Source organism: Pistacia vera, unplaced genomic scaffold (genome assembly GCF_008641045.1).
Source record: "Pistacia vera cultivar Batoury unplaced genomic scaffold, PisVer_v2 Contig264, whole genome shotgun sequence".
Classification (NCBI taxonomy): domain Eukaryota; kingdom Viridiplantae; phylum Streptophyta; class Magnoliopsida; order Sapindales; family Anacardiaceae; genus Pistacia; species Pistacia vera.
Window position 1 is genome coordinate 491,122 of NW_022196073.1, and position 24,343 is coordinate 515,464.

The 24,343-nt window shown below is 38.3% G+C and overlaps 1 protein-coding gene and 1 pseudogene across 1 annotated transcript; one reads left to right on the plus strand and one right to left on the minus strand.

Moving 5' to 3' along the window:
* Positions 1–6,683: 6,683 nt before the first annotated feature.
* Positions 6,684–7,792, minus strand: LOC116132945. Its single transcript, XM_031418616.1, has 4 exons — positions 7,713–7,792; positions 7,436–7,623; positions 6,967–7,326; positions 6,684–6,874 (listed from the first exon to the last, which is right to left on the minus strand). The coding sequence occupies exons 1-4, from the start codon at positions 7,790–7,792 to the stop codon at positions 6,684–6,686; spliced, it is 819 nt and encodes a 272-aa protein (XP_031274476.1).
* A 6,082-nt stretch (positions 7,793–13,874) lies between these two features.
* On the plus strand, positions 13,875–22,807 carry LOC116132947 (annotated as a pseudogene).
* The last annotated feature ends 1,536 nt before the right edge of the window (positions 22,808–24,343 follow it).

Genomic DNA, 24,343 nt, shown 5'->3' on the forward strand with positions numbered 1-24,343 from the left:
TTAGTGGACATAGGACTTGCTTCCTTAGCATCCGAACTACTTTAAAACCCCTTTCTTACTGCATTTGCTCTCGATTCTCTTGCTTTCACGTGTGTTTTCTAGGCCAGCTTAGCATCTCACACGTGCGTTTCGTTGGTGTCAAAACCACGCATCAACAGTTTGACACTAGAAGGAGGGCTGATTTGGCATTCGTCCTTCATCAGAAGAATCACTAACCTGTCGGCCCTACAACAGCAAATGGCTCACCGATTTGAACCTGAGAAAACCAAACAGAATACTGAGGGGATCCCTTAAATGCAGGAGGATGCCTCCCCTAGGGTACCCTCGGCCCCGCAGACTACCGCGGGAAACATCCCGTCAAGTTCACAATTTGACCCTGCCGTTCTAAGCTACCTGAAGAGGTTCAATAATACTCTCCAAACGGTCACACGGAGATTGGACCATTTGGACCAGAATGTACCGCCCAAGTCGAATGAGGCTGTGTAACCGCCAAAAACGCCTGCAGGTCATGCGAAAGCGCGGCAAAGGGCGATAGCTAGTGCCACGAGCACTGCAGCGCGCCGAAGAAAGGGTAAGCAAGTGGCAAATGGGCCTAAAAGCTCGAAAGGCCCGGCAAACATCGACCGCGCCCCTAGTAGAATACCTATGGCGTTGAGACTCGGTGAAAGGGTGCAGCCCGAGCCATCCCACGCCACGTCGCATGAAAACTCCCACAAAAGTGCTGGGCAGGGCAATTCTCATTACCGCCAGGACGATCTTGATCGTCGCGTGGGAAGCTATGACACTCTACGGGTCGGTTCGCACCACCGCGGAGGTCGTGAAAGTTCCCCGAATAATGCAACGCCATCACACAGCTCTAGCCAGCGTGTGCCAAGATTGGCCGGGACTGCCGGCAGAGGCGAGGGGGAATCCAATTTACGGGTCATTCCTCAACCGTAACCGTGAGGGTCACACCCACGTTGCGAAAAGTAATCCCCAGGTAGCACAGCTACCTTAAATCGAAGAGCTGCAGCGAGCTCTTGACCAACTAAAAGCTCAGCAAAACGAGCAAGGGCAGGTCGCATCGGTGTCCCCTTTCTCTCCAACAATATTAGCCACCCCGCTACCATCGGGGTTTAGAATGCCCAACATGCGGGCGTTCGATGGAAATTCTGATTTGCATGATCACTTATATGAATTCAATGACCTAATGGAGCTTCACCAGGTCTCAGATTTGGCAAAATGTCGGTGTTTGGCAGTGACCTTAACCTCACATGTCAAACGGTGGCTCAGGTTGCTTCTAGCGGGATCGATCAGCTCGTGGCCTCAAATGAGCACGACGTTCCTGAGACACTTCCAGGTGAACAGAAAGTTCTCAATGCCTTTGAGCTATCTCAGCAACATAAGGCAAGAGAGGGATGAATCCCTCCAATCATATATAGACAGATTCCACAGAGAACTCAACAAAGTGGCTCACACTCCCGAGAAGCTGTTTAGACTCTCATCATTGCAGGAGTTCGCCCACAAACCGACTTGTGGAAAGAGCTATAGGTTGAGGATGATGTTTCCCTCATCCATTTTTACAATCTCGCGGAGAAGTGTCTCCGTATTGAAAGTTCTATAGCAGCACTCCACCATCGCGATCGCGGCATCTCAGGCAGTGCGCCTGGTCGGGAAGAAAAAATGAGAGTTGATCGTAGATGGGCTCCTGACGATCAGCGAAAAGGGAAGAAGCCGCGCTATGAGCCCAAAAAGTCTTATGCCCCAATTCCTCGTCACAATCGCGATAGGAACTAATATACCCCCTTGAATGCATATGTATCGGCTATTCTTGACAAATCAGAAGAGGCCAGCCTGCTCGGAGAATCTGAGCCCATGAAAAATCCCCTATCGGCCAGGAACAGTAAAAAATATTGTCGCTATCATCGAGACAATGGGCACCATACCGATGAATGCCGAGCTCTCAAGCAAGCGATCGAAAACCTCATCAAGCAGGGACATTTCAAGGAGTATATTGATGACTCTACTCCCTTACAAGAGAAAAATCAGGGGGAACAAAGTAAGAAGCGCCGTGATCAGAAAGGAGTGTGCACCCTCAATTTAATCTTCGGGGGATCGCACTTTGCGGGGAACTCGTGAGGTACCCAAGAAAGGTATGCTCGCGAGGCATATCACGACCCCATCAAAACGATGAGCGTGGCACAGCAACCACAAAAGGTTTGTCGGGAGGAGGAAATTTCCTTCTCCGAAAAAGATGTGGCCCGGCTGTATTATCCTCACTATGATGCCCTTGTAATCGCACCCTTCATAGGGTGCCATAATGTCCAGAGAATGTTAGTGGATAATGGAAGTGTTGTGAACATCCTGTTCGCTTTAACTTTCGAAAGAATGAATTTGGACGAGGTCGACCTAAAGCCTGCATCGTTCCCTTTGTATGGCTTCACAGGGGACCACCTGCTCCCCAAGGGAACGATCTCACTCCCAGTCACGCTGGGTGACTTAGACGAGATGACCAAGGTAATTGAGTTCTTGGTAGTGGATTGCCCATCCGTCTTTAATGGAATCCTGGGGCAACCTCTGTTGAGACACTTCAAGGCAGTCACTTCAATATATCATTTGAAGATGAAGTTTCCCACCTCGACGGGGATTGGGGAAGTTAGCGGGTCTCAACACGCATCTCGCGACTGCTATGTAAAAGCAGTGCAGATGGCATGCAAAGGCAAAGGCACCTCGCGCGGCAATCACAACTAGGCAATGACGATTAGCCGGATCGAGCCACAGCTTGGCCCAGTCGAGGATAATATAGATCCTCGCATTCAGGACTGCCCTTCCAGTGGGCCAGTTGAGGACTTGACTGAAGTACTGGTCGACCAGAACGAGCCAAGCAGGGTGTTAAGGATCGGTAAAAATCTCAATCCCTAGCTCGCTACCAAACTGATCAACTTCCTCAGGGAAAGCATCGATGTGTTCGCATGGTCGCACGCAGATATGGTCGCACGCAGATATGGTCGGGGTCAGCCCAAATATTATTTGCCATGCATTAAACATCGATAGTGAAGCCAAGCTAGTTCACCAAAAGAGGAGAGCAATGGATCCGGAGCGGTATGCTGCCTTGAAGATTAAGGTGGATAACCTCATTCGAAATGGATCCATCCGAGAAGCATTCTATCCGACCTGTGTTGTCAACCTAGTTCTAGTAAAGAAGCCTAACGGCAAATGGTGGACCTGCGTCGACTTCACTGACCTCAACAAGGCATGTCCGAAAGATAGTTTTCCCTTGCCAAGGATTGACCAGCTCGTGGATGCTACCTCAGGGCACGAGCTGCTGAGTTTCATGGACGCGTACTCGAGATACAATCAAATTCTGATGTACGCGTCAGACAAAGAGCCTACATCTTTTGTTACAGACTGAGGACTATACTGCTACAAAGTTATGCCCTTCGACCTCAAAAACGCTGGTACAACTTACCAGCAACTGGTTAACCAGATGTTCTCCAAACAGATAGGCAGATCGATGGAGGTCTACGTAGATGACATGCTGGTCAAGTCGCATGTCGCTTCAGATCACGTAGCACATCTCACTGAGATGTTCGACATCCTCCGACAGTACCGAATGAAACTGAACCCCCTCAAATGTTCATTCGGAGTATCCTTGGGAAAGTTCCTAGGATACATGGTTAACCAGCGGGGAATTGAGATCAACCCCGAAAAAATCCAAGCTCTCCTTGATATGAAGAGCCCGACCTACAAAAAACAGGTTATGAGCCTGAACGGGCGTATAGCAGCGCTAAGTCGCTTCATATCGAGGCTAACAGATCGCTGCTTGCCATTCTTCAATGTACTCAGGGCCAATAAGAAGTTCGAATGGACTCCCAAGTGCGAACAGGCCTTCCAGAGAATAAAGGAACACCTCGGGAAGCCGCCACTTCTGTCCAAACCTCTCCCACAAGAGATCATCCTTTTGTACTTGTCCGTCTCGCAGTTCACGATCAGTGCAGCTTTAGCTCGGGAAGAGAACAGAACGCAATGGCCAGTATATTATACGAGCAAGCGTCTGTTGGATGCCGAGATACGGTATCCAGAAATGGAGCGATTAGCCTATGCCCTGCTAATCGCTTCCCGAAAGTTGCGACCTTACTTCCATGCCCATACAGTTCATGTATTGACTAATTACCCGCTTAGACAGGTCCTTTAAAAACCAGAGGCGTCGGGTAAATTGCTCAAATGGGCCATGGAACTCAGCAAGTTCGATCTCCATTACAAACCGAGAGCAACTATTAAAGGGCAGGCTGTTGCCAACTTCATATCAGAGTTCTCGCATCATCCAACGAACGAGTCGGAATAGCCCAACAAAGTCATCCAGGAAGCTGTTCAAAACCTCTCGACCTGGACCATCTACGTCGATGGATCATCGAACAGCAAGAGGGCCGGGGCGGGTCTTCTTTTGTTAAGTCCCGAAGGGGCTCGTATTCATGGCATTCTCCGGTTCGGCTTCAAAGCAACCAATAATGATGCCGAGTATGAAGCTTTGCTCGCTGGACTAAGGTTGGCCTGGGAAATGGGTGCAACCGCGGTCAGCTTCCACAGTGACTCCATGTTGGTCGTTAACCATATTTTGAGAGAGTAGCAAGCCAATGAAGATAACATGATCAATTATCTGAAGAAAGCTAAAGCCGCACTCGAGCCATTCAAGCACTTCACGATCACTCAGATTCCTAGAGATAGCAATTCTGTGGCGGATGCCTTGGCAAGAATAGCCTCATCATTAGACTCGGATGCACCGGAGAACATTCCTGTTCGATTCATCGAGATCCCCAATATCAGTCCAATCGAACAGGCCGTGAATGTAACAGATTCAAATTCATGGATGACCCCCATTATTCGGTATCTCAAAAATGGGACCTTGCCTGACGACAAAGTCGAGCAAGGATTCTGCGAACAAGATCTGCCCATTACACTCTTATCGGAGATCAGTTGTACAGGCAAGGGTTTAACACTCTTCTCCTCTGATGTGTAAATAACGAAGAGGCGGATTATATCATGAGGAAGATACATGAAGGGATCTACTGTAATCACACCGTCGCATGATCTCTTGCCAACAAAATTGTTCGTCAGGGGTACTACTGGCCCCTGATCCAGAAGATACCTACAACTTTGTCAAAAAGTGTGATAAGTGCCAACGGTTCGTGAACATACCGCGAGCTTCCTCTCACCAACTGACGACTATGACCAGCCCCTGGCTGTTCGCTATATGGGGGATCGATCTCATTGGCCCCATGCCGGCTGGTAAAGGGGGAGTGAAATATGCCGTGGTTGCGATAGACTACTTCACCAAATGGGTTGAAGCCGAGCCATTAGCCGCGATCACGACCAGAAAGCTTAAGGACACGTCTGTCAAAACAAAGAGCATTTCATTTAATGCGCTCACAGCTAAAGGTGTAACGGATATCTGAAGAAGTTGTTACCAACTACATTTTTCGTCACCAGTCGCGAGGCGATGCGACTCTTCGAGCCTCATCGGCCACGAAGCAACCATCTCGCAATGATCGCGAGACGGCCTTATTGTTCGGGTTTCGACAATCTCGAAGCGATGTGACGCCTGCTCCAAAGTAGCATGGCCATTCATCCTAAAAAGTTCAAGTGAGAACAGGTCGAGAATCTTCTCAGGTCGGGGTCACCACTAGCATCAAGTCCCCGAGGCCAGGTAGATGGCCATGAGATCGCAGATCCTCAACTACCTGAAAGTGTCCCGATCTCTTTTACAAGCAGATTGTAGCGACCAGAATCTCTTCGGACACCCAATCGAGGCATTTATAGTTTCCAAGGTTCGATTCTCAAACCTTAAAACTAGAAAACTTTTGTTATGCTTGGGAAAATAGGACTGACGTGGCGCCCAGTTAAGTGCGAAAAGTCAGACCTCGGGAAGAGTCTGCTGACATTCTGGCGAAGTCGCGTCGCGTAATGATGCAAGCAGCACACTCTTGTCGGTATAGTGGGTGCGCGCCAGACTGAAGAAAGGTTAGAGGACGTCCACGTGTCCAATCCCTGCAGCAAATCGCATGAATTACTCTAGAAGGTGGGCAATATGACATAAAGAAGGATTTGCATGGATAATCCCACCAACTCACAGATTCAGTAATGATAACCTTAATCCATCCCACTATAAATTGGGAGCTCTCCTCTCATTTGAGGGATTAGCTACTCTCTCTCTAGGATATACAACATTTGATACCTTGTATTATCATTGTAAAGTCAATCCGCTGAAGTGACCTGACCTTTATCATTAATACAAACATCAGTGGACGTAGGACTTGCTTCCTTAGCATTCGAACCACTTTAAAACCCCTTTCTTACTGCATTTGCTCTCGATTCTCTTGCTTTCACGTGTGTTTTCTAGGCCAGCTTAGCATCTCACACGTGCGTTTCGTTGGTATCAAAATCACGCATCAACAATATATATCAAACATGATTGTCAAATTGCGTATCGTATCGCATATCGAAAATTTAATTTTACAAATCGTATATCACGTATCATATTGTATGATATTTCTTTAAAAAATAATAATAATAAAATAATAAAAAATTTCTAAAAATTAATATCATTTACAAGATTAATTAATGAATTTTGTGATATTATGAGCTTTAAATTATAGTCTTATATAATTAAAATTAATTACAAAATTAAAAATCTATATAATTTTCTTTTAACCATTCATATTATTTCCAAGGTCAATGTCAATATCCATATCTCCATGAGTGTTATTATTAACATGCAAAGTAGGTAACACGTCTTCCTCTCCACTTTTTCCATCTTCTTCACGCAAAATGGGCCATATATCTTCCTCATCAACTTTTTCTTTAGCTTTCTTGCTACTAGCATTCAAGTTCCTTGGTCCTATAAAGAAATCATCAAACCATCAATATATATAGTACATTCAATTTTTTTATTAAAAGAACTATTGGATTAACTTTTTTATTGCTAGGAGCCTTTATCTAGGTTGAAGCATTCTTGAACATACATCCATGAATTATCATCAGGAAAGCAAAGATCTTCTTTTTCCATAATCCACTCATCATCGGATTCTATGTCCGATAAACATATTGGATCAGATGCCTCTCCTTTCTCCTCCCTAAGCTTTTGCCTCATTTCTAATTGAAGTTTATATTTAACAAAGACAGGAGCCTTCAATCTTTGTTGCTCCAAACGATTCCTTATTTTAGAATGCACATGTTCAAAGGTGCTCCAATTTCTTTCACAACCCGTGGCACTACATGCAAGGCTTAAGACTTTTATGGCAAGTGTTTGCAACTCTTTGCACTCTTCTCCATAGTTGTCCCACAATAAAGCTGTTTAAAAATAAAAAAGTAACCAACACGTTATTAAGTTATAACAAAAACAAAAAAAAAAAAACAAAAAAAAAAAAAACAAAATTAACAAACACATAAGCAAACATACTCGGTTGTTTTTTGTCTCTTCTTATTATGGTCATATCTATTCCAAATAATCCCACTCCTCTTGTAAACTTGTCAAATTGAGCATCAACTTCAACTCTTGTTTCCACATCCGGATTCATCTTCTCAATTACCTTGTGCAATCCATTTTTAACTTCTTTGTCTAGATTGAAGTTTGGATTATAATGGTACCTAATATATAAAATCAACATAAATTAGATTTCTAAATTCAAAATTTTAAGCAATTTTTATATGGATTAAAAAAAATGATCAACACTTACTTAGGATTAAAGTAGTATGTCACTGCATGAAGTGGCCTATGAAGTTGAAAATCCCAACAAGTGTCAATTATCTTCCACATTTCTCTATATCAATGCTCCACATTGTTGAAATTCTTTTGCAATTGGTTCTTTGCTCTTCTCATGGCTTCATAGATGTATCCCATTGCTGGTTTCACATCACCGTCTACAAGCCTCAAAACTGAAAAACCCATGAAGAGGTGGCAAAAAAATGATGGAAAACATGTAAACAAGACATGCAAGCTAAGATATGAATTAAAGGATTATTTTTTTTTTTTTAAATAAAGCATAAATGAACATTATACCTTCTCCTAGAGCTTAGGTTTGATGAAGCCGAGATTCAAAGCTATGAACCTTCTACACTTAACACCACCTTGAGAGAAAGAGAGGGTGGCCAAACCTAAGAGAGAACTTGTGTTTTTCTTTTAAGTGTACAATGAACAACTTAATCTAAAATGCAACTTTTTGCATTTATATATACATGGGTTATTGTATAATTACTTATTTTCACTTGCATGCCCTAATAAAATCTTATTCTAAAAAGAGTTCAAGCATTTAGTAATTTGGTCTTTGAATAATCAATATTATTCAAGGGCTTAAGTAAACTACACTAGTTTACATTAACAACCGTAAGTTTATCTTTTTGCCCTTTAACTATTAAAAGTTATTAGATATCTTAATTAAATACAATTAGTTATTGCTTGACCATTTTAATCTTTAAAATGTCACGAATAATTTTTTATGTAACAATTACCATAGAAATCATGTCATTACCCTCGGAAGGTGCTAGCCATCTTCGGATAATAATTTCTTTCTCTTATCCTTTTCTAACTTCTCAAGGCTATTGGTGTGACCATGTAGGTCCACCGTGGATTAGTTGTGAGCCAGTTTCGGATGAATCAATAAACTTGTTTGGAGGCTCCACGACTATGGTAAACATCTAGCAATGTACCATAGTTCCTAAACCACGATGAAGAAATACTTCATCAAACCCTTTTCAGATTATATGTATCATGCAGGTAAAGTACCTCCATTGATATATCCTGATCGAGTACTGATTTATGGAACATCAAAATCCTAAACTTGATCTTCTATCGAATCGTCTATCATTATGTCTGAAACTTGTCATCACAAACTTACTTTCATGTGACTAATAATATACTCTGACTAGAGGTTTTTGGTTTCCAACATTTATTGACGTTCATCCACGAACCTGGATCTGGATGGAGTTAACGGTACTCTTGATCCTATATTTCCTAGTCAATGGATCTTGTCTTGATCATCGTTTGTTTCCTCATATAAACAACGCTTGACCAAATATGTTTTATCATACAAAACATGACTAGTCTCGTACTTATACACCATATGAACCATACGCATCCGTATCAGATCTGACCACGATGTCTCAAGTTAAAGGACTACATCGTGTACTGATATAACCAAACAATAAATCATTGACTACATGCTTTTTCAAGTGATTTGTCGTTATTCGGTCATATTCGAAAAATAGTTCACCAACCGCTAATCCATATTGGTGCCCTAATGACATGACTATTATAGTCATTTGTACTTGTATCAACTCATGATATCTTTCGGAAGCATCTAGTATGCCTACTATGCAATATAGTTGCCCAAATAATATTGCTTCCGTAGGGAACATTTTGATAAATTCATTTACCAATTAAATGAATCATCTAGACAATTCATATATATACTTTATTTTAAATGCATGATTGAATAAAGGAAACATATATTGATACAAGATAAAATGCTCTGAAACCGACAACACGAATGGTTTCTAGGACATACACTAACAAAAACCTCCACTAGTGGATCCACACATTTCAAGGGAAATTGTATGGATTTCCAAAATCTTGTATCACTCAAGATAATATATCCACCACTTTGTTCCTTTTAACTATAGTAGCATGTGTACTATTTGCCTATTCTTCCGATGCAAACATGGACCTAAGAGCTAGTTTACTATCCATAATGCAACTCAATGTGAGAAACGAGGTTGCAAATCTCGTTACTGCCAGTCTTGCTAGCTTTTTATCCTTTGAAATTTTTCTATATAAATTAAGCACCCATGTATGCCTATAAATGAAACTTGTGACTTGCTTGGCTTTTGCAATGGTATCACAGAATACTGGAATCTTTCCAATATCCTCAAGAATCAAGTCAAGACAATGAGCCGCACAAGGAGACCAAAATAGTTTTCTCCTTTTCTCTTCTAACATTCTATCGGTAGCTACATAATTGGATGCTCCATCAGTTACCACTTGTACAATATGCTCTTCTCCTATCTCCTCCACAACAGTATCAAGTAACTGAAACATTTTTTGAGCATTTTTATAAATTCAGAGGTATCAATAGATTTCAAAAAAATTGTCCCACTTGGACTATTAATAAGAAAGTTAGTCAATGATCTACCATTTCCATCCGTCCACCCATCCGACATTAATGTGCAACCATTCTTTTTCCACTCATTTTTATACTTTCCAAGTTTTTCTCCCACAAGATCAACCTCTCTCTTCAAATAAGAAACTCTTGCTTCATGATAAGTATGAAGTTTCAATCCCCTTCCATAATCACCCACTAACTTTAACATTTTAACAAAAAGAGGACTTTTAACTAAATTAAATGGTAATTCATTGCCATAAAGACACCTACATATACCTTGAATTACCTTTTCCCTATCTTTTACAACTTTATTTAAAGTTCTTTGCTTAGAGTAGGAACCACTTCCTTTTTTTCCCTTACTAAGAAGATTATCAATTTTACCCTTATTTGGATTAACATCTTGCTCTTTAAAAATGTCAACCATATCATCCTCATCATCATCCTTATTAACTTTCTTTGCTACCAACATCTCTTGAAATTTCATCTTAACATCTTTGGGAACTTGACTACGTGGCTTAACTTGGATATAGGTTCCAGCAAGATGATTTTTCATTCGTATTACACCACCCCAATATGGTATACCACAATAGTAACATTTAATATGCAATCTAGTTTCCTTGTTCACTTTTTTACAATGCTCCCATGTAATATCATTTAATTTTCCCTCCTTATTTCTCATGATTCAAATATGAGTCTTAATCTAATGGACCAAAAGAGGTTAAAATAAACCAAATAAAGAAGCATAAACATAAGGAAAACAAATCCAAATTCATATACAAGAGGTCTATAAAGTTGTTATCCATAAAACAATGCAACTAGGAATTACTTGGTATTCTAATATTATATTATTTAATTGTCTCCAATTTTTGTGGGTGCAGATTTATGGTATCAGAGCCATACCACTTATGGCAACCAATTTCTGTGTGTGCGGAGGATTACCTCCCCTCGAATATTGACTTCTTTAAGTTACTTATTGGTTCCAATTTTTGTGTGTGTGGATGACTACCTCCCCTCGGATATTGGCTCCTTTAAGTTTTGGTTATGTTTTATATTTCCTGTTTTATGTTTTAAATTTCATTTTATGTTTAATGTGTGGGTCTTGCACTATCCTTACCATTTGAGGTGATATTACACATCGAAGAGGTTGAACTTACGTACATGGAATCCTTTTTAGCTTTATCTACGTTTACTGCTCCCATAAATACTAGCTTATCTAGATCTTCTTCTAAAGTAGATAGTTTGTATGAAATATCTTATATCCCAGAAAACCAAAAAATCCAAGATACTATCCCTCCCATTGTAAATCCTTACACAGCCTTTTCCAAGTCTTCGTCTTCTTTGTCTAAAACCTTTAAGACTCTTGTAAGACCTTCCAGAAAGCCAGTTAAAGAGTATGTTCAGACTAGTACTTTTGACAAGTGTCGAATTCCAGCCACAACGCAAGAGCAATATGTCACTTTGGAAATCCCTCAAGAATCCATTACTCAATGGATCCATGAAGGATACTTTCATGTACACTTTGGCGCTATCCGGCTAGCTCTATCTTATCATGGCAGAAAATGACTCCAAGTTTCTGTTTGAATCGCTTTGTTGGACACCAGATTTGTCCAATATCAACATGCTTGTATAGGGATAGCACAAACAACTTTAATTGTTGGGACAATCATTATGACACTGTTTCCTAATTTCAACATGTCTTTCTTTGATGTTCATTGCTCCAAAGCCCTTAAAGTTCAATTACAGATCGTTGGTGCAGATTCAAATCCAGGAAGTATTGCAGCTACTTTGCATTATCAAATGATTTGGCGAATCCAAGACCATGCTCTTGATCTCGCTATCCCTACGACTACTGATGCACTGCTCTGTACTGTTGACTCTTAGAATGCTCCTCACTGCATCAATATTCCCAGGCAAATTTTTAGAGATGATTTGATTAAATTGTTACCCGACTCTTGGGTGACAAGTTATGAGTCTCTTAATAAAAAAGAAACTCCGATGGTTTTTACAGAATCTACCATGCATGATAACAGTGACAGAACAACAACTATCAGATTTAAGTCTCCAGCAACTCCCAGTGCTCCACCTTTAAGTTTTTGACAAACTCAATTCATGATCACTCCAATCATACTAGCTCCAGTAGTACGAGAACTTGGACTTTCCATTCATTCATTTCAACAATCTGGTGCTCCTGTCTATCATCAATTTGATCCAGTCATTAGTCACACCCCATTTGATATTGACTGCCAATGTTTGGCCTGCCGTGATGATCCTATTTGGGAAATAGATGAGCATTATATATCTAGACGAAATTATTCTAGACAGAAAAAACAGACAACTTGGTGCAGTAAAAAAGATCTTCACTCTAGATTTGAAGACCATGATCTTGAAGTTGGCCTTCTTGGTCAACCATCTGGTGAATTTGACTATTATGTCAAATATTCTCCACCAGCTAGGAAAGATTCACCATCCATTAATCCTTCATGGGACATCCCTCCGAAACCTCAACCTAAATCACCTTTAAAACTATCCAAACCTACTAACTCACCTTACTTTAAAAAACCTTTACCATGTTATCAGCAGGTTCTTTGGTGGATTGCAAAAGAAAACAAACCAACCCATTCAACCCTTGTTCATACTCCACCTGTTCAGTCCATTATAATGATTAAATCCCCTGAACCCCAATAGACAGGACAATATTTCATTTATGACACAAACTTTCCTTCTTTTAAGGAAACTGTGACTCAACAACCAAAAGTGGTTCCTTCCAAAGTTATACAACTTGATGGATCCATGCCAAAACTCATCCAAGCTGAAGTAGTTCTCAATTGGCAGACTAAAAATGCTTTAGCCCAAAACAAAACCATTACCAGAATTGAACAAAAACTAGATCTGGTAGCTCATCAGGTGGACTCTCACTCTCAGTACCACACTATGCTTATTTCTCGGTTACAAAAGCAAATTGATCATCTCCAAAACCGGATTGATCAGCTCCATCAGGAATTAATGCATATTGTCAACACCTCTCATGGCTATTTAGCTCAATTTCTCTAGAAGGAAGCATAAATGAAGTCATTAAAAACCCAAATGGCATCGTTTCAACATGAATATCTTAAGCAAAAACTTCGAAAACCACAGACTTTCCCTGAAATATCTTTGGTACCAAATCCTTTTGACTTCTCAACAGCATGGCCACAACCCTCTTTTTCACCTTTCCCAAAAATTAGTCAACCTTTGGTCTCACCTCATATACCTTCTGGTGCTATTCAAGCTTTTGGCAACACTGAACAGTTATATGCCAAGCTCCGCAAAGAATGTGATGAAAAAATCAAGCTAGAACATGAACAAAAGAAGCGAGAAAAATATTCTACTAAACCGCAGACCCTATCCGCTGATATACCTGACTCTTTCTCTTCCAGTCATTCAGATCCTCCATCTCCTAAGCCTTATTGTTCTTTGTCTAAGGATAAGGCTCTAATGCAAATAATGATAATGGAAGACCGCCAACCTTTTGCTAATCCTGACTCTTTAGAAAATCCTATCTCTTCTAATTTTATGAGCTTTTTTTTAAGAGACATGACAGAAAGGCAACGTCTTGCAACTTCAGGTATTTCTCAGAATTCTCTATCCACCTTCCAAACATAATCAAAAGCTAATATACCTTCGACTGATGAATCATTTGATAATGGCTTTGACTCTGACAGTAATACTTCTGATTAACATCCTAATGTTTATCCCCAACTAATGACCCATCAACCTGAATCGTCCAGACCACCTGTTGTTTCTGAGGTTGATGATGAAATGTCTGAAGGTGATGATTCCATTTCAAACTCTCCGCCTATGTATCGACAATCCCGTCATACTATGGCTGAACGTGACTCTTATACAACTTTAGCAAAGCTCCACATTTTTACTGTCGATGATCTTCCTCTACACAAATGGAGAGCTCGGATGTATGAATTTTAGGCCTGGTTACAAGTTGAGATGCTGAAACCTAATGCCCAAGTCTCTACTGTACTTACGCAATTTACAACTAGATTTGGTAGCATTTTTCGTGATTGGTGGATGAGTCTTCAGGAGTATAGACAAAATTTGTTCATCCAAATGCCAGATATTAATCAAGCTATATATCTCCTCTATGATGAATTTTGTGGATTACCTCACTTTTATGAGAATCAGGTCAGAGAAGAATATTTTAAGATGCGATGCTGTTCTCTAAAAAAGAAAGATCTTGATAGGTATTACAAAGAGATGGTAAAAAGATATCATATACTTAGGGGTATGGATGATCCTAACATGAAGCAAGCCTTTTTAGCATCTATTCCAGAATCCCTAAGTTGTGAAGCAACCAAGCTTATGCAGTCCCAGAACACACAACTTGGTTCCACTTCTCTTGGCGAAATTTATCAGTTGTTATTCTTGCTCTGGAAAAGCTCTGTTCTCAAAAATAATTTTTTGACGATTATCTGAAGCATTCTAAGCAGTTGACAAAGGTTTGTCAAAGACCAGACTTGTAGATCAAATGCAAATCAGATCGCTCATGTTCTTGTCCTACCAAGAAGAAGTTTCATTCCAAACGCATCAAGTTTTCTCCACCTAATGCTCCGGCCTGACGCAAATTTTGATGTTTCAAGCACCGCAAGTTTCTTCGGAAATGGAAATGCAAAGGCAAACGATCTAATTGGTGTTATTTGTGCAACCACCCTAGTCATTTTGCCAAAAATTGTCCAAACAAGCCCAAGCAATCAACCAAAATGATGCAATAGCTTTCTCAACTCACAGATATAGATTTTTCTGATGATGATATTAAAAGTTGGTTTTCAATGGATGAAGAACCCACTTCAGACACTATTTTCTAGTTTGCAGCCACTGATATTGAGTTCTCTGATTCAGATGATTGTCATTATTTCTACCATATCCAACAAGTACCACAATCCCTTCCATCATTAGCCTTCTCATATCACATACCTACAGCAAAAGTTTAGATCTTCCCGACTAAATACTCCAATCCCATTTCAATCATAGCATTTTTTTATACTGGTGCTACTCGTACTATTATCAACCCTAAGATCCTCCCAGCCTCTCAGTTGAAACCTCATTAGGAAGTTTTCTACACTGCTATAGTGACACTTTCACTACTCATCTGATCAGCAAACCCATTAAAATCCAATTTTTCCCAGGATGTTTCACTTTTCATAAAGTTCTTGGTTCCGATCTATTTGGAAAAGATATGGTTCTAGATTTTGATGTTTATTCTAAACTCAATAAACTTATAATCCTCCCTGATGGTGTTCAGTACAAGATGTTTTTCCAATCCTGGACAACTCAGCCTAATTTATTTCAGATTGAAGGCAATCCTATTGAGTAGATCAAGACCTAGCTTATTTCCCGCTCTTGTGCAGACTCTCATATATATTTTCTCACTAAATGTGCTCATCCATTATGGAAGAATTCAGATTTTTTTATCGATCTTCCATTCATCAAGAGCGAAGATATGAATCCCACTAAAGCTAGTCATTCAGGCATGTCACCAAAACATCTCAGCCTAGCCCAACAAGAATGTACTCAGCTTTTATCTCAAGGATTGATCGAACCTACAGACTCTCAATGGGCATGTGAAGCTTTTTATATCAATAAACGTGCTGAACAAGCTAGAGGAAAACTCAGACTTGTTATCAATTATCAGCCATTGAATTTCTTTCTTCGTGATGATAAATTTCCTCTGCCTTCCAGACACGTTCTCTTTGCTAATCTCCATAATGCAAAGATATTTTCCAAATTTAATCTCAAAGCTGGATTTTGGCAACTTGGAATTCATCCTGATGATCGTCCTAAGACTGCTTTCTGCATTCCCAACCAACACTACTAGTGGACGGTCATGCCTTTTGGGCTTAAGGGCGCTCTTTCCCTATTTCAGAAAGCTATGACGAAGATTTTTGCTCCCCTTCTGCATACATGTCTCATTTACATCGATGATATCCTTCTCTTTTCAAACAATGAGAAATCTCATATACGTCTTCTTCATGACTTTGCTGATATCATACACACTTATGATATTATGATCTCTTAGAGGAAAATGCAGTTAGGGTAAACAAAGATTGATTTTCTTGGTATGGTGATTACTGACAGCAAATATGATCTTCAGCCTCATATTGCTAATGAGTTGCAAAAATTCCTAGATGTTCTCATAACCAAGAAAGAAATACAACAATTCTTGGGAATTGCTAATTACATGCGCAGTTTTATTCCCAACATGTCTCGTTTCACTACTCCACTTTCACAGATGCTTAAGAAGAATCCTCCTTCGTGGTCTGAAAAGCAAACAAGTGCAGTCAAGAGTCTCAAGCGCACATCTTTCCATACACTGCCGTTGAAAATTCCTTCTTCTAGGAAACGAATTCTTTAGACAAATGCTAGTGACACTCATTGGGGTGTAGTGCTTTTTGAATAAGATGATGACAAGGTATGACATTTGTGTGGATACCAGAGTGGACAATTCAAACCACACCAGCAGCATTATCATTCTACTTTCAAGGAAGTATTAGCAGTAAAAAATTGCCATTGAAAGGTTTGAATTCCATCTTGTTGGACAACATATCAAAGGTCACACCAACACCATTGCAGATTATTTATCCAAACCTAAAACTAAACAAGTCGGTTGCATGAACCCTAGATCCAAACCTCTTCCCTTTATCATGTTCCAACCATTAACCCAGTCCAGTTCCTGTTCATCATCTTCTTCACCAAATCATACTCCAGACGTACCTCCTGAATTTGATGACCTTGTTTGAACTCATACTATTGATGAAAATATTACTACCCTCATGTTTTCTTATCAGATTCAATGTATTGAAAAATGTGGACAATCCATGTATGATTTGTTAGGTGTCCATCACCCTTTTTCAAAAATCTTTTGTTTACCTTCAGGTCTTGATATCATATTTCCAGGAGAATTATTATGGTTCTTTTGGCATATGTTACACCAGTACCACATTGCCATTCAATTCCCGATCCATCATATATTGAAAATAATTTCCCAATATCAGTTATCCTTAACCCCTGAATTACGCTCTTTAATGACCTTTCTTCGATGGTTCAAAACCCTCGACAAATGGAAATCTATGTTTGCTCATCAGCTTCCCCGATACAAAGGTCCTATGTCTACCAAAATGGCATGGTCTATCATGTTTTTCCACAGACATCACTCCATCAGATTCGATGGCCTCTATTTTTCTCAGCATCAAATCACATTTCATCGATCTTATCCATATGACATCGTTCATAACATGTTTGACCATCTTGTTGAGATTAGATCAATTCAAAAAATCATTTTTGAAAAAAATCAGATCATTCCAGATGAAATATGGCCATCCTTTCGCGATGATGCTCCATGGGAACTCTTTCCTCCAGCCTATGCTGAGAAATTACTTCAAGCCAAATAGACATGCATACGTTCCATCACTACTCAATTCGATGCCAATTCAGATTATCCAGAATGGTGGTACCTAGACTCACAGCCAGATACTGTGCAGGAAGAAGAGCTTTAGCAGTCTCGTGATTACTATCTCCGTAAATCTAGACGACAACAGTACATGCATGCACCAAGTACTTCTGCAAAGCAAACATCTCAAATTCCAGACATTTCTTCGGAAACTCATCCAGATAATTTTCCTGACAGATCCCTGCTGACTGGATTCAATTAATGGGTTGTCTCAATTTCTAGGATGAAGACTCGTGGCACGTTACCAACTTGTCAGACGATTAAAGCTCTATGTGTCTTAAAACAAAAGGTTGTGTCCTTTATGTAAAATAGGGGTGAACTAAATGGCAATTTCCCATCTCAACATAGTATCTTTCCTATGTTGTTTTGTAAAAGTCAAGTATTGTAGGCTTAAAAAAAAAAAAAAAAAAAAGTAAAAAAGTTTAGTCATGTATTCAATGACTCATTTATGAGTGGTTATATACCTTTTATCTATAAATAAAGCTTTTTACCTTCTCGGGAGGAGGAACTTTGTAAAACTCTTGTTTATTTCTCTTGACCAAGAATCTCTCACTTCTCCCTTCCATATTTTCTCTACACATCTTTACCATAGTTCTTAAATGTTTCTTCCATATTTCTAAACTTTCCCTCAACCTCAAGGGTGTTGTAATATTATTATAATATTACAGATATCAAAAGATCTCATATATGTTTTAGATTTATGTTCTTTAACATGTTTAATATATATGTTTTTCATTTATGTTCTTGTTCTTCATTTCTGTATATGTTCGTTATTTATATTCTTGTTCTTTATTTATATTGTTGTTTAATATTCACTAGCCATTTTAGATGATGTTAGAAGTTGTATGGGTGTACGTGTGTATGGGATAAAAGGAGGGTCTTGACCATGATTTCAACTGATCGTTGTGTTGATTGGTTTCGCTTAATAAATTATTATTAAAAGATGGCATCATCTAATACTAAAGATTTAGCATTTCAATAATATCATATATTCATCCCAGTATATTGTAATCTAAAGTTTAAAAAGATTTGGGCAAAATTAATTTGACCTTAATGCAATTTGTTTAACGGCAAATACCCAAATGGTTACTTTGACTGAATATTAAAAGGTGAGAGGATTCCATGTAAAAGGGTTTAACTTTGTAACTAGGCTTCCTTATTCGATTAAAAGCAATAAAGCAATAGCATGTTAAATGCCATTCATGGACTGCATAAATAACGTAAGTAACCCATGGAAAGTAAAATCACTTTGTGATTTATGATGAACAAGACGAATAAATGAAGGGTTTTGTAATATTACATTATTTGTAAAGTCTTCAACAAAAAGCAAGGGATTAAATCTATAATGAGAAGAGAAAAGGAGCAGCTTAATTTACCTGAATCAAATCGTCCAAAACTTGGGTGATGTCCAACTTAATTGGTTTAATTGTTGAGGAGTGGGGACCAAGAGGCGTAGCTGCTCTTTCACCAGGAATGAATCTAGCTAGGGTAAAATTATGGAAGGATAAATTTGGGCGGGTTTTAGTGAATTGGGTCGGCTGACCCGAATCCGAACTGTAAATTTTTTTTTGGGCTTTGGCTCAAATTAATAAAGTCGTATCGGTTTGTATCGATATATTTAAGGATTCAAACAAATACGTAAATTATCATAGGATACATATTAGCGTATCGAAAGGTTTAAGATATACTCTCTGATATGTATTGTTGACGACATGTATTGAATCGTATCGTAAGATATGTATCTCGTATCATAGGATACTAATAACTATGATATCAAAGACTAATTATGCTTAATTGTCGGTGATGGACCTGATGGTTGGTTAATAAAAGTTTTATGCAAATTTTACCTTTAAAACAATTGATCTTCTATTTACTTCATCTTATTATTTAATTTTGTCAGGTTATTTCTTGAAAAATGCCCTCTTTTTTTTTCTAAGTGGGGTGTTTGGGCCAGCTTGCGAGCACCTTAACTAATCCCAACTAATCCATATGGTCATTAAATACCCTACAAATCCAAAGGATCAGGTAAGCCATAATGTTAATATGTTATTATAGTAGATGACCCCAATGTTTAAACCTAGAAACTCAAGAAAGGGAACAAACCATCCATCCTTGAGTGGCCAAGTGGTTGAATAAGGACTCGTAGTGTATTACCGAAGAGGTATTGAGTTCAATTCACCTTGATTGTAATAGGGTGTTTACTCGACTGTTAACTTTAGGGCCTGGTCACCAACCCAAAATAAAAAAAAGAAGGATCAAATATTCTTGATTGTCAGGTCAACCCTTTAGATTTATATAGTACCTTTTAATGCTTTATAAAATGAAAAGTCTTTCATAATGTATTCACAATTTTCATGCTTTAACTAACACATAAATTAGCTAATTATATTTTATTTAAAAAAATTAAGACATAATATATATTATTTTTTAGAAAAATAGTAAATATATATAAAAGTTATTTTAATTTTTTTTAAAATAAGAAATAAAAAAAAAATTGCTCTAGTGCTAAAGTCAATTGGACTCTGGTGTTAGAGTTGACTGGACTTCATTTATATGTTAAAAAAAAAATAAAAACACAGTATAAGTGTGTAAGATTAATCAAAAGCAGCGTAGACCGCGTAATGCTCAGTTGATTTAAAAGCCGCGTCCTGCCTCCGCTGAAACAACATGAAATGCCCACCACGAACCAAGAACCCTCTCAACACTCACTTTCTAAATTTGCAAAATTCTATTTAAAATATGAATAAAAAACTGCACAAAAACAAAGCCACTATCAATCGTTTTTGTGACATTAACAAGGGCTTATATTCCGACGTCTTTCAAGAGAAAGCATACAGTAATTCTTACTCAGTTCATATTCAATGTTCAACATAGTAATTGAAACGTTCAAATATTGAAGCTACCCTTTTGACACGCTATCAATCTTTCTAACCCCTATAAATAATCTCAGCAGATGTATATAATCATATATTATATATGCAGCATGCCGGAGAGTCTAAGATCTCTATTATTTGATTATTTCATGCAGAGAGTCTTAGAACCAGCAAGCTATTGCAATACTCCGCCAACAGAAATTCTTTACCATCTTCTGTACTTCTCCTCGTTATCAAACACAAATTGCGTTTCTACCACTTCATCATTATCTTCGGTTTACCGGTTCAAAAGGTTGACTCATTTTATAATAATATTGCATGTAAATCTAAATTTCTGATGCAAACTTTTCCCTAGGTGGTTGTTATTAATTTCTGGAAATTTCAGTGGGTTTGGTCATGTTCCTATATTTGTTATGAGTTGGATATCACTTTTCACCCCATTGGCTTGCCTTGTTTCAAAGTCTAAGATTAGTCAACTTTCTCTTTTTATGCTTCAGCACCTCACGAAAGAATCCATCTCTTATCAGAAACAGCCAGATTCAAGTTCATTACCTCTTGAGAAGCCCGTGGTACTTGAAAGTAATGAAGTTCAACAGTGAATTACTTAACGCAGTTGATGATTTACATGGAGGAGTTACAGTAGACATGGAAAAGCCTATGTGAAGTGAATGTTGTTTGCTTCTGCGCTAAATCTTCATTATCATATTGGGAAGAAGGTAATGAGTTATCATTGTTTTACCAATTAACTTACTGAAGAGTATTGTATATTCAGTTTGTGACAGTCAAATTTTGCAGGGGAAAAAAAAGTGTTTGGATTAAATTGCCCATGGATTGTAATCTTGTTGAACCTGCAGTTCAGGTAATTTAATAAAATTAGTATCTTTTGTCCTTTGGTTTTCATTTCTTATACATTTGACTGAGTTTCTTAATCTTGTTCTGCAAAATTATCAGCAAGGATTCAGATACCCATGCTGAACCAGATTACTGATGTGTGCACTGGATTCTGAAACCCCAGATACTCTCCTGAAAATGCTTCGCATCGCGTTGGGTTGGTGCCTTTGTCATGAACCATAAGAGAGAGGTTCCTCACCTATTCTTATCAGTTATCACCAATCTAATGTGTTACTGCCTAATTAAGTCTCAACAATAATAAGCTAAAAGAAAGATCTTACATTTGTTGGTAGGGGACTTGTTTAAGTTAAATTATCGCATTTGGTAGGTTCTGGTAGTTCAGGAGAGTAGTGGGCAAATTCAGAGGTACAGGTGTGTGGAAGCTCCCTACCGGAGTTGTTAATGAGGTGAGTTCATTGAAAGGATGGTGTTTTTATTTTATTTTATTTTAACAAGAACTTCCTGAACTAAAATTGTATCACCCACTAAAGGGTGAGGATATTTGTACAGCTGCAGTAAGAGAAGTTAAAGAAGAGACAGGAGTAGTGTGAAATCAGCAATTTATGGACACAGTACTGAGTTTCAGATTATCTATCTTTTTCTCAGGTTTAACAAAAGCAGAATATAATTTACCCCTTGCTCATTTTGTTCAGGTTGACGCAGAATTTGTGGAAGTTTTGGCCTTCAGGTAGCAACATTCTTCCTTTGAATTGAAGTGTAATTGATTCCCCATGCAATTGTCAGCCATTGACAATCTCTATGCTACTTTTTAAATTTTCTTGAACAGGCAAAGTCACCAATCATTCTTCGGAAATCAGATTTATTTTCGTTGCATGCTAAGACCACGCTCTTTCATATTCAGAAACAAGACTCGGAAATCGAAGTGCTCAAGGTGCTTAATTTCTTTGTAGACAATGATATACATATGGTTTTAAAATGTAAATTGATTGAATTAGCCACTGAACATTTTTGATCTGTTCTTGTCAAATACAAGCAAACTTTAGGATTATACGCTTATTTGAAAGGTAAAAAAGAAGGACAATATTACACTTACAATCCAATCATAAACTTTTTTTACAATCTTAGCCTGACAGCTCTAATTGATCAATCATAATGGGTCTTGTCTGCTTGATTAACAATTGACCAATTTCAAAATATTACGTCGAGATTATAAAAAAGTTTGTAAAATTGAGGTGTGAACCCATTTTTATTGCAAAAGAAAAGCTTACTATTTACTCAAATCTCAGTGATCCTAAACGAGAATTGCTTTGAAAGAACAGTGAACAAAGTTTTGATAATCATTAATCAGTAATAAAATTGATTTTGGTTATTGTTTGTGTTGACAGTGGATGGCAGCTGAGGAGTATGCAGCACAACCATTTGTACGAAAGCATAGACTGTTAATTATGTAGCCAAAATATGTTAACGAAGTCAGAGAAGGACTATGCAGGGGTTTCTCCCTTATCTACAACCACAACTCAGGTAAAACCCAGCTACTGTATTTCAACAACCGAGATTGTACCCCTCCACAACACAGTAATCCATCGCCACCATAAAGCTTCATTTCTGCTTCTGCAATCTCAAGCGCAATACAATTTAAAAAGCAATGGTACACATAAAAGGTTTTTTTTTTTTATTCTTCTTTTCAAAGAAATTTTGTTGGTCTCCTGCGGTTTAGACTAGAAGATTTCCTAGTTGAAGAAATAAGTGGTAATCTTTCTGAAGTTTTGAATATTTTGAGAAAGTTTCTCTGAAATTTCCTAATTTTTGCAAGCACAGAGAAAACTCTGCATTTTTCCTATTGGATTATCCGTTACACGGTTGTTAAGTGAAGGTGAATAAAGTTTACCATTATTTTTGTTTAACCGCAAGTAAACCTTAACAGGGGTCACAGAAATTCTTTGGTTCCTCTGGTAAATGTTTTGTGCATTTATCATTGAATTATCAACTGGAGTATCAGTTTTGTCATTCATTCGTACCTTACAAATAAACATATATGAAAAAATACTTGTAAAATATGAACCGACATTCTATTCTATCTCTAACTAAATACTATACTGTTACAAATCTTCAACTACAATATTAGAAAATATACCATGATGTTACATATAAAATCCTCTAAAAGGATCCATGGTATAATTAAATAATTCCTCCATGTCACTATCAGTCGGCCTGTGTGGTGGGATTCATGCTCTTTTGGCCTTAATACCATTACGCCAAAGGCAAAAAGGAGAAAAGAATATAAAAGTTATAAAAAATATGGTAGGAAGAATTCTGTCCAGCAATTACTCAGACAAATAAAACTTGATTCCTTCTCAATACCCTTATCATAAAAGGAATGAACTCAGAACTCAGAATAATTAATTTAATAGCAAAAAAAAAATATTATATAATTATATATATATATATAATATATATATATATATATATATAAACATGGGTCATCCAACACTACTCTCATAAAAATTTCAGATAAAAAATGGAGATGGAAGAGTTAGGAATTAGGATATTGTAGTATTAAATATATAGATATCCATTGCTGTGGAGGTATAACGGGTGATTAATAGTTGAGTAAATAACATGTACCCACCCAAGGTTTCACGAAACGACGGTTACCACCCCTAGGTTCATAAATTCCAGATTCTCACCCAGAAACCAACAACGTTAAAGATTTTTAGGATCTGACACAAGTATGAAAGAACTATTACCATATTGCCCTCAATAAATAAATTGTTTTTAACCCTGCAATGACGCATCACCAAATCGCCCACCCAAACACGACCAACGATGAAACTCCACAACCCAAACAACAACTAGAAATCCCCAAGAAAACCAACCAAAGCCACTGCGCTTGGTTTGGTTGACATATTCTAGCACCCCTATAAAATTTATTAATCTTATAATTTTGAAATATTATAAAAACCCCCCTAAGACCTGAACCAGGACCG

Excerpts from the sequence above, each read along its gene's own strand:
- LOC116132945 (XM_031418616.1), bottom strand. The coding sequence starts at position 7,792 with ATGTGGAAGATAATTGACACTTGTTGGGATTTTCAACTTCATAGGCCA. Across the intron at positions 7,624-7,712 it reads ACATACTACTTTAATCCTAA|GTACCATTATAATCCAAACT; the intron begins GTAAGTGTTGAT and ends TTTATATATTAG. Across the intron at positions 7,327-7,435 it reads AAGAGACAAAAAACAACCGA|CTTTATTGTGGGACAACTAT; the intron begins GTATGTTTGCTT and ends ATTTTTAAACAG.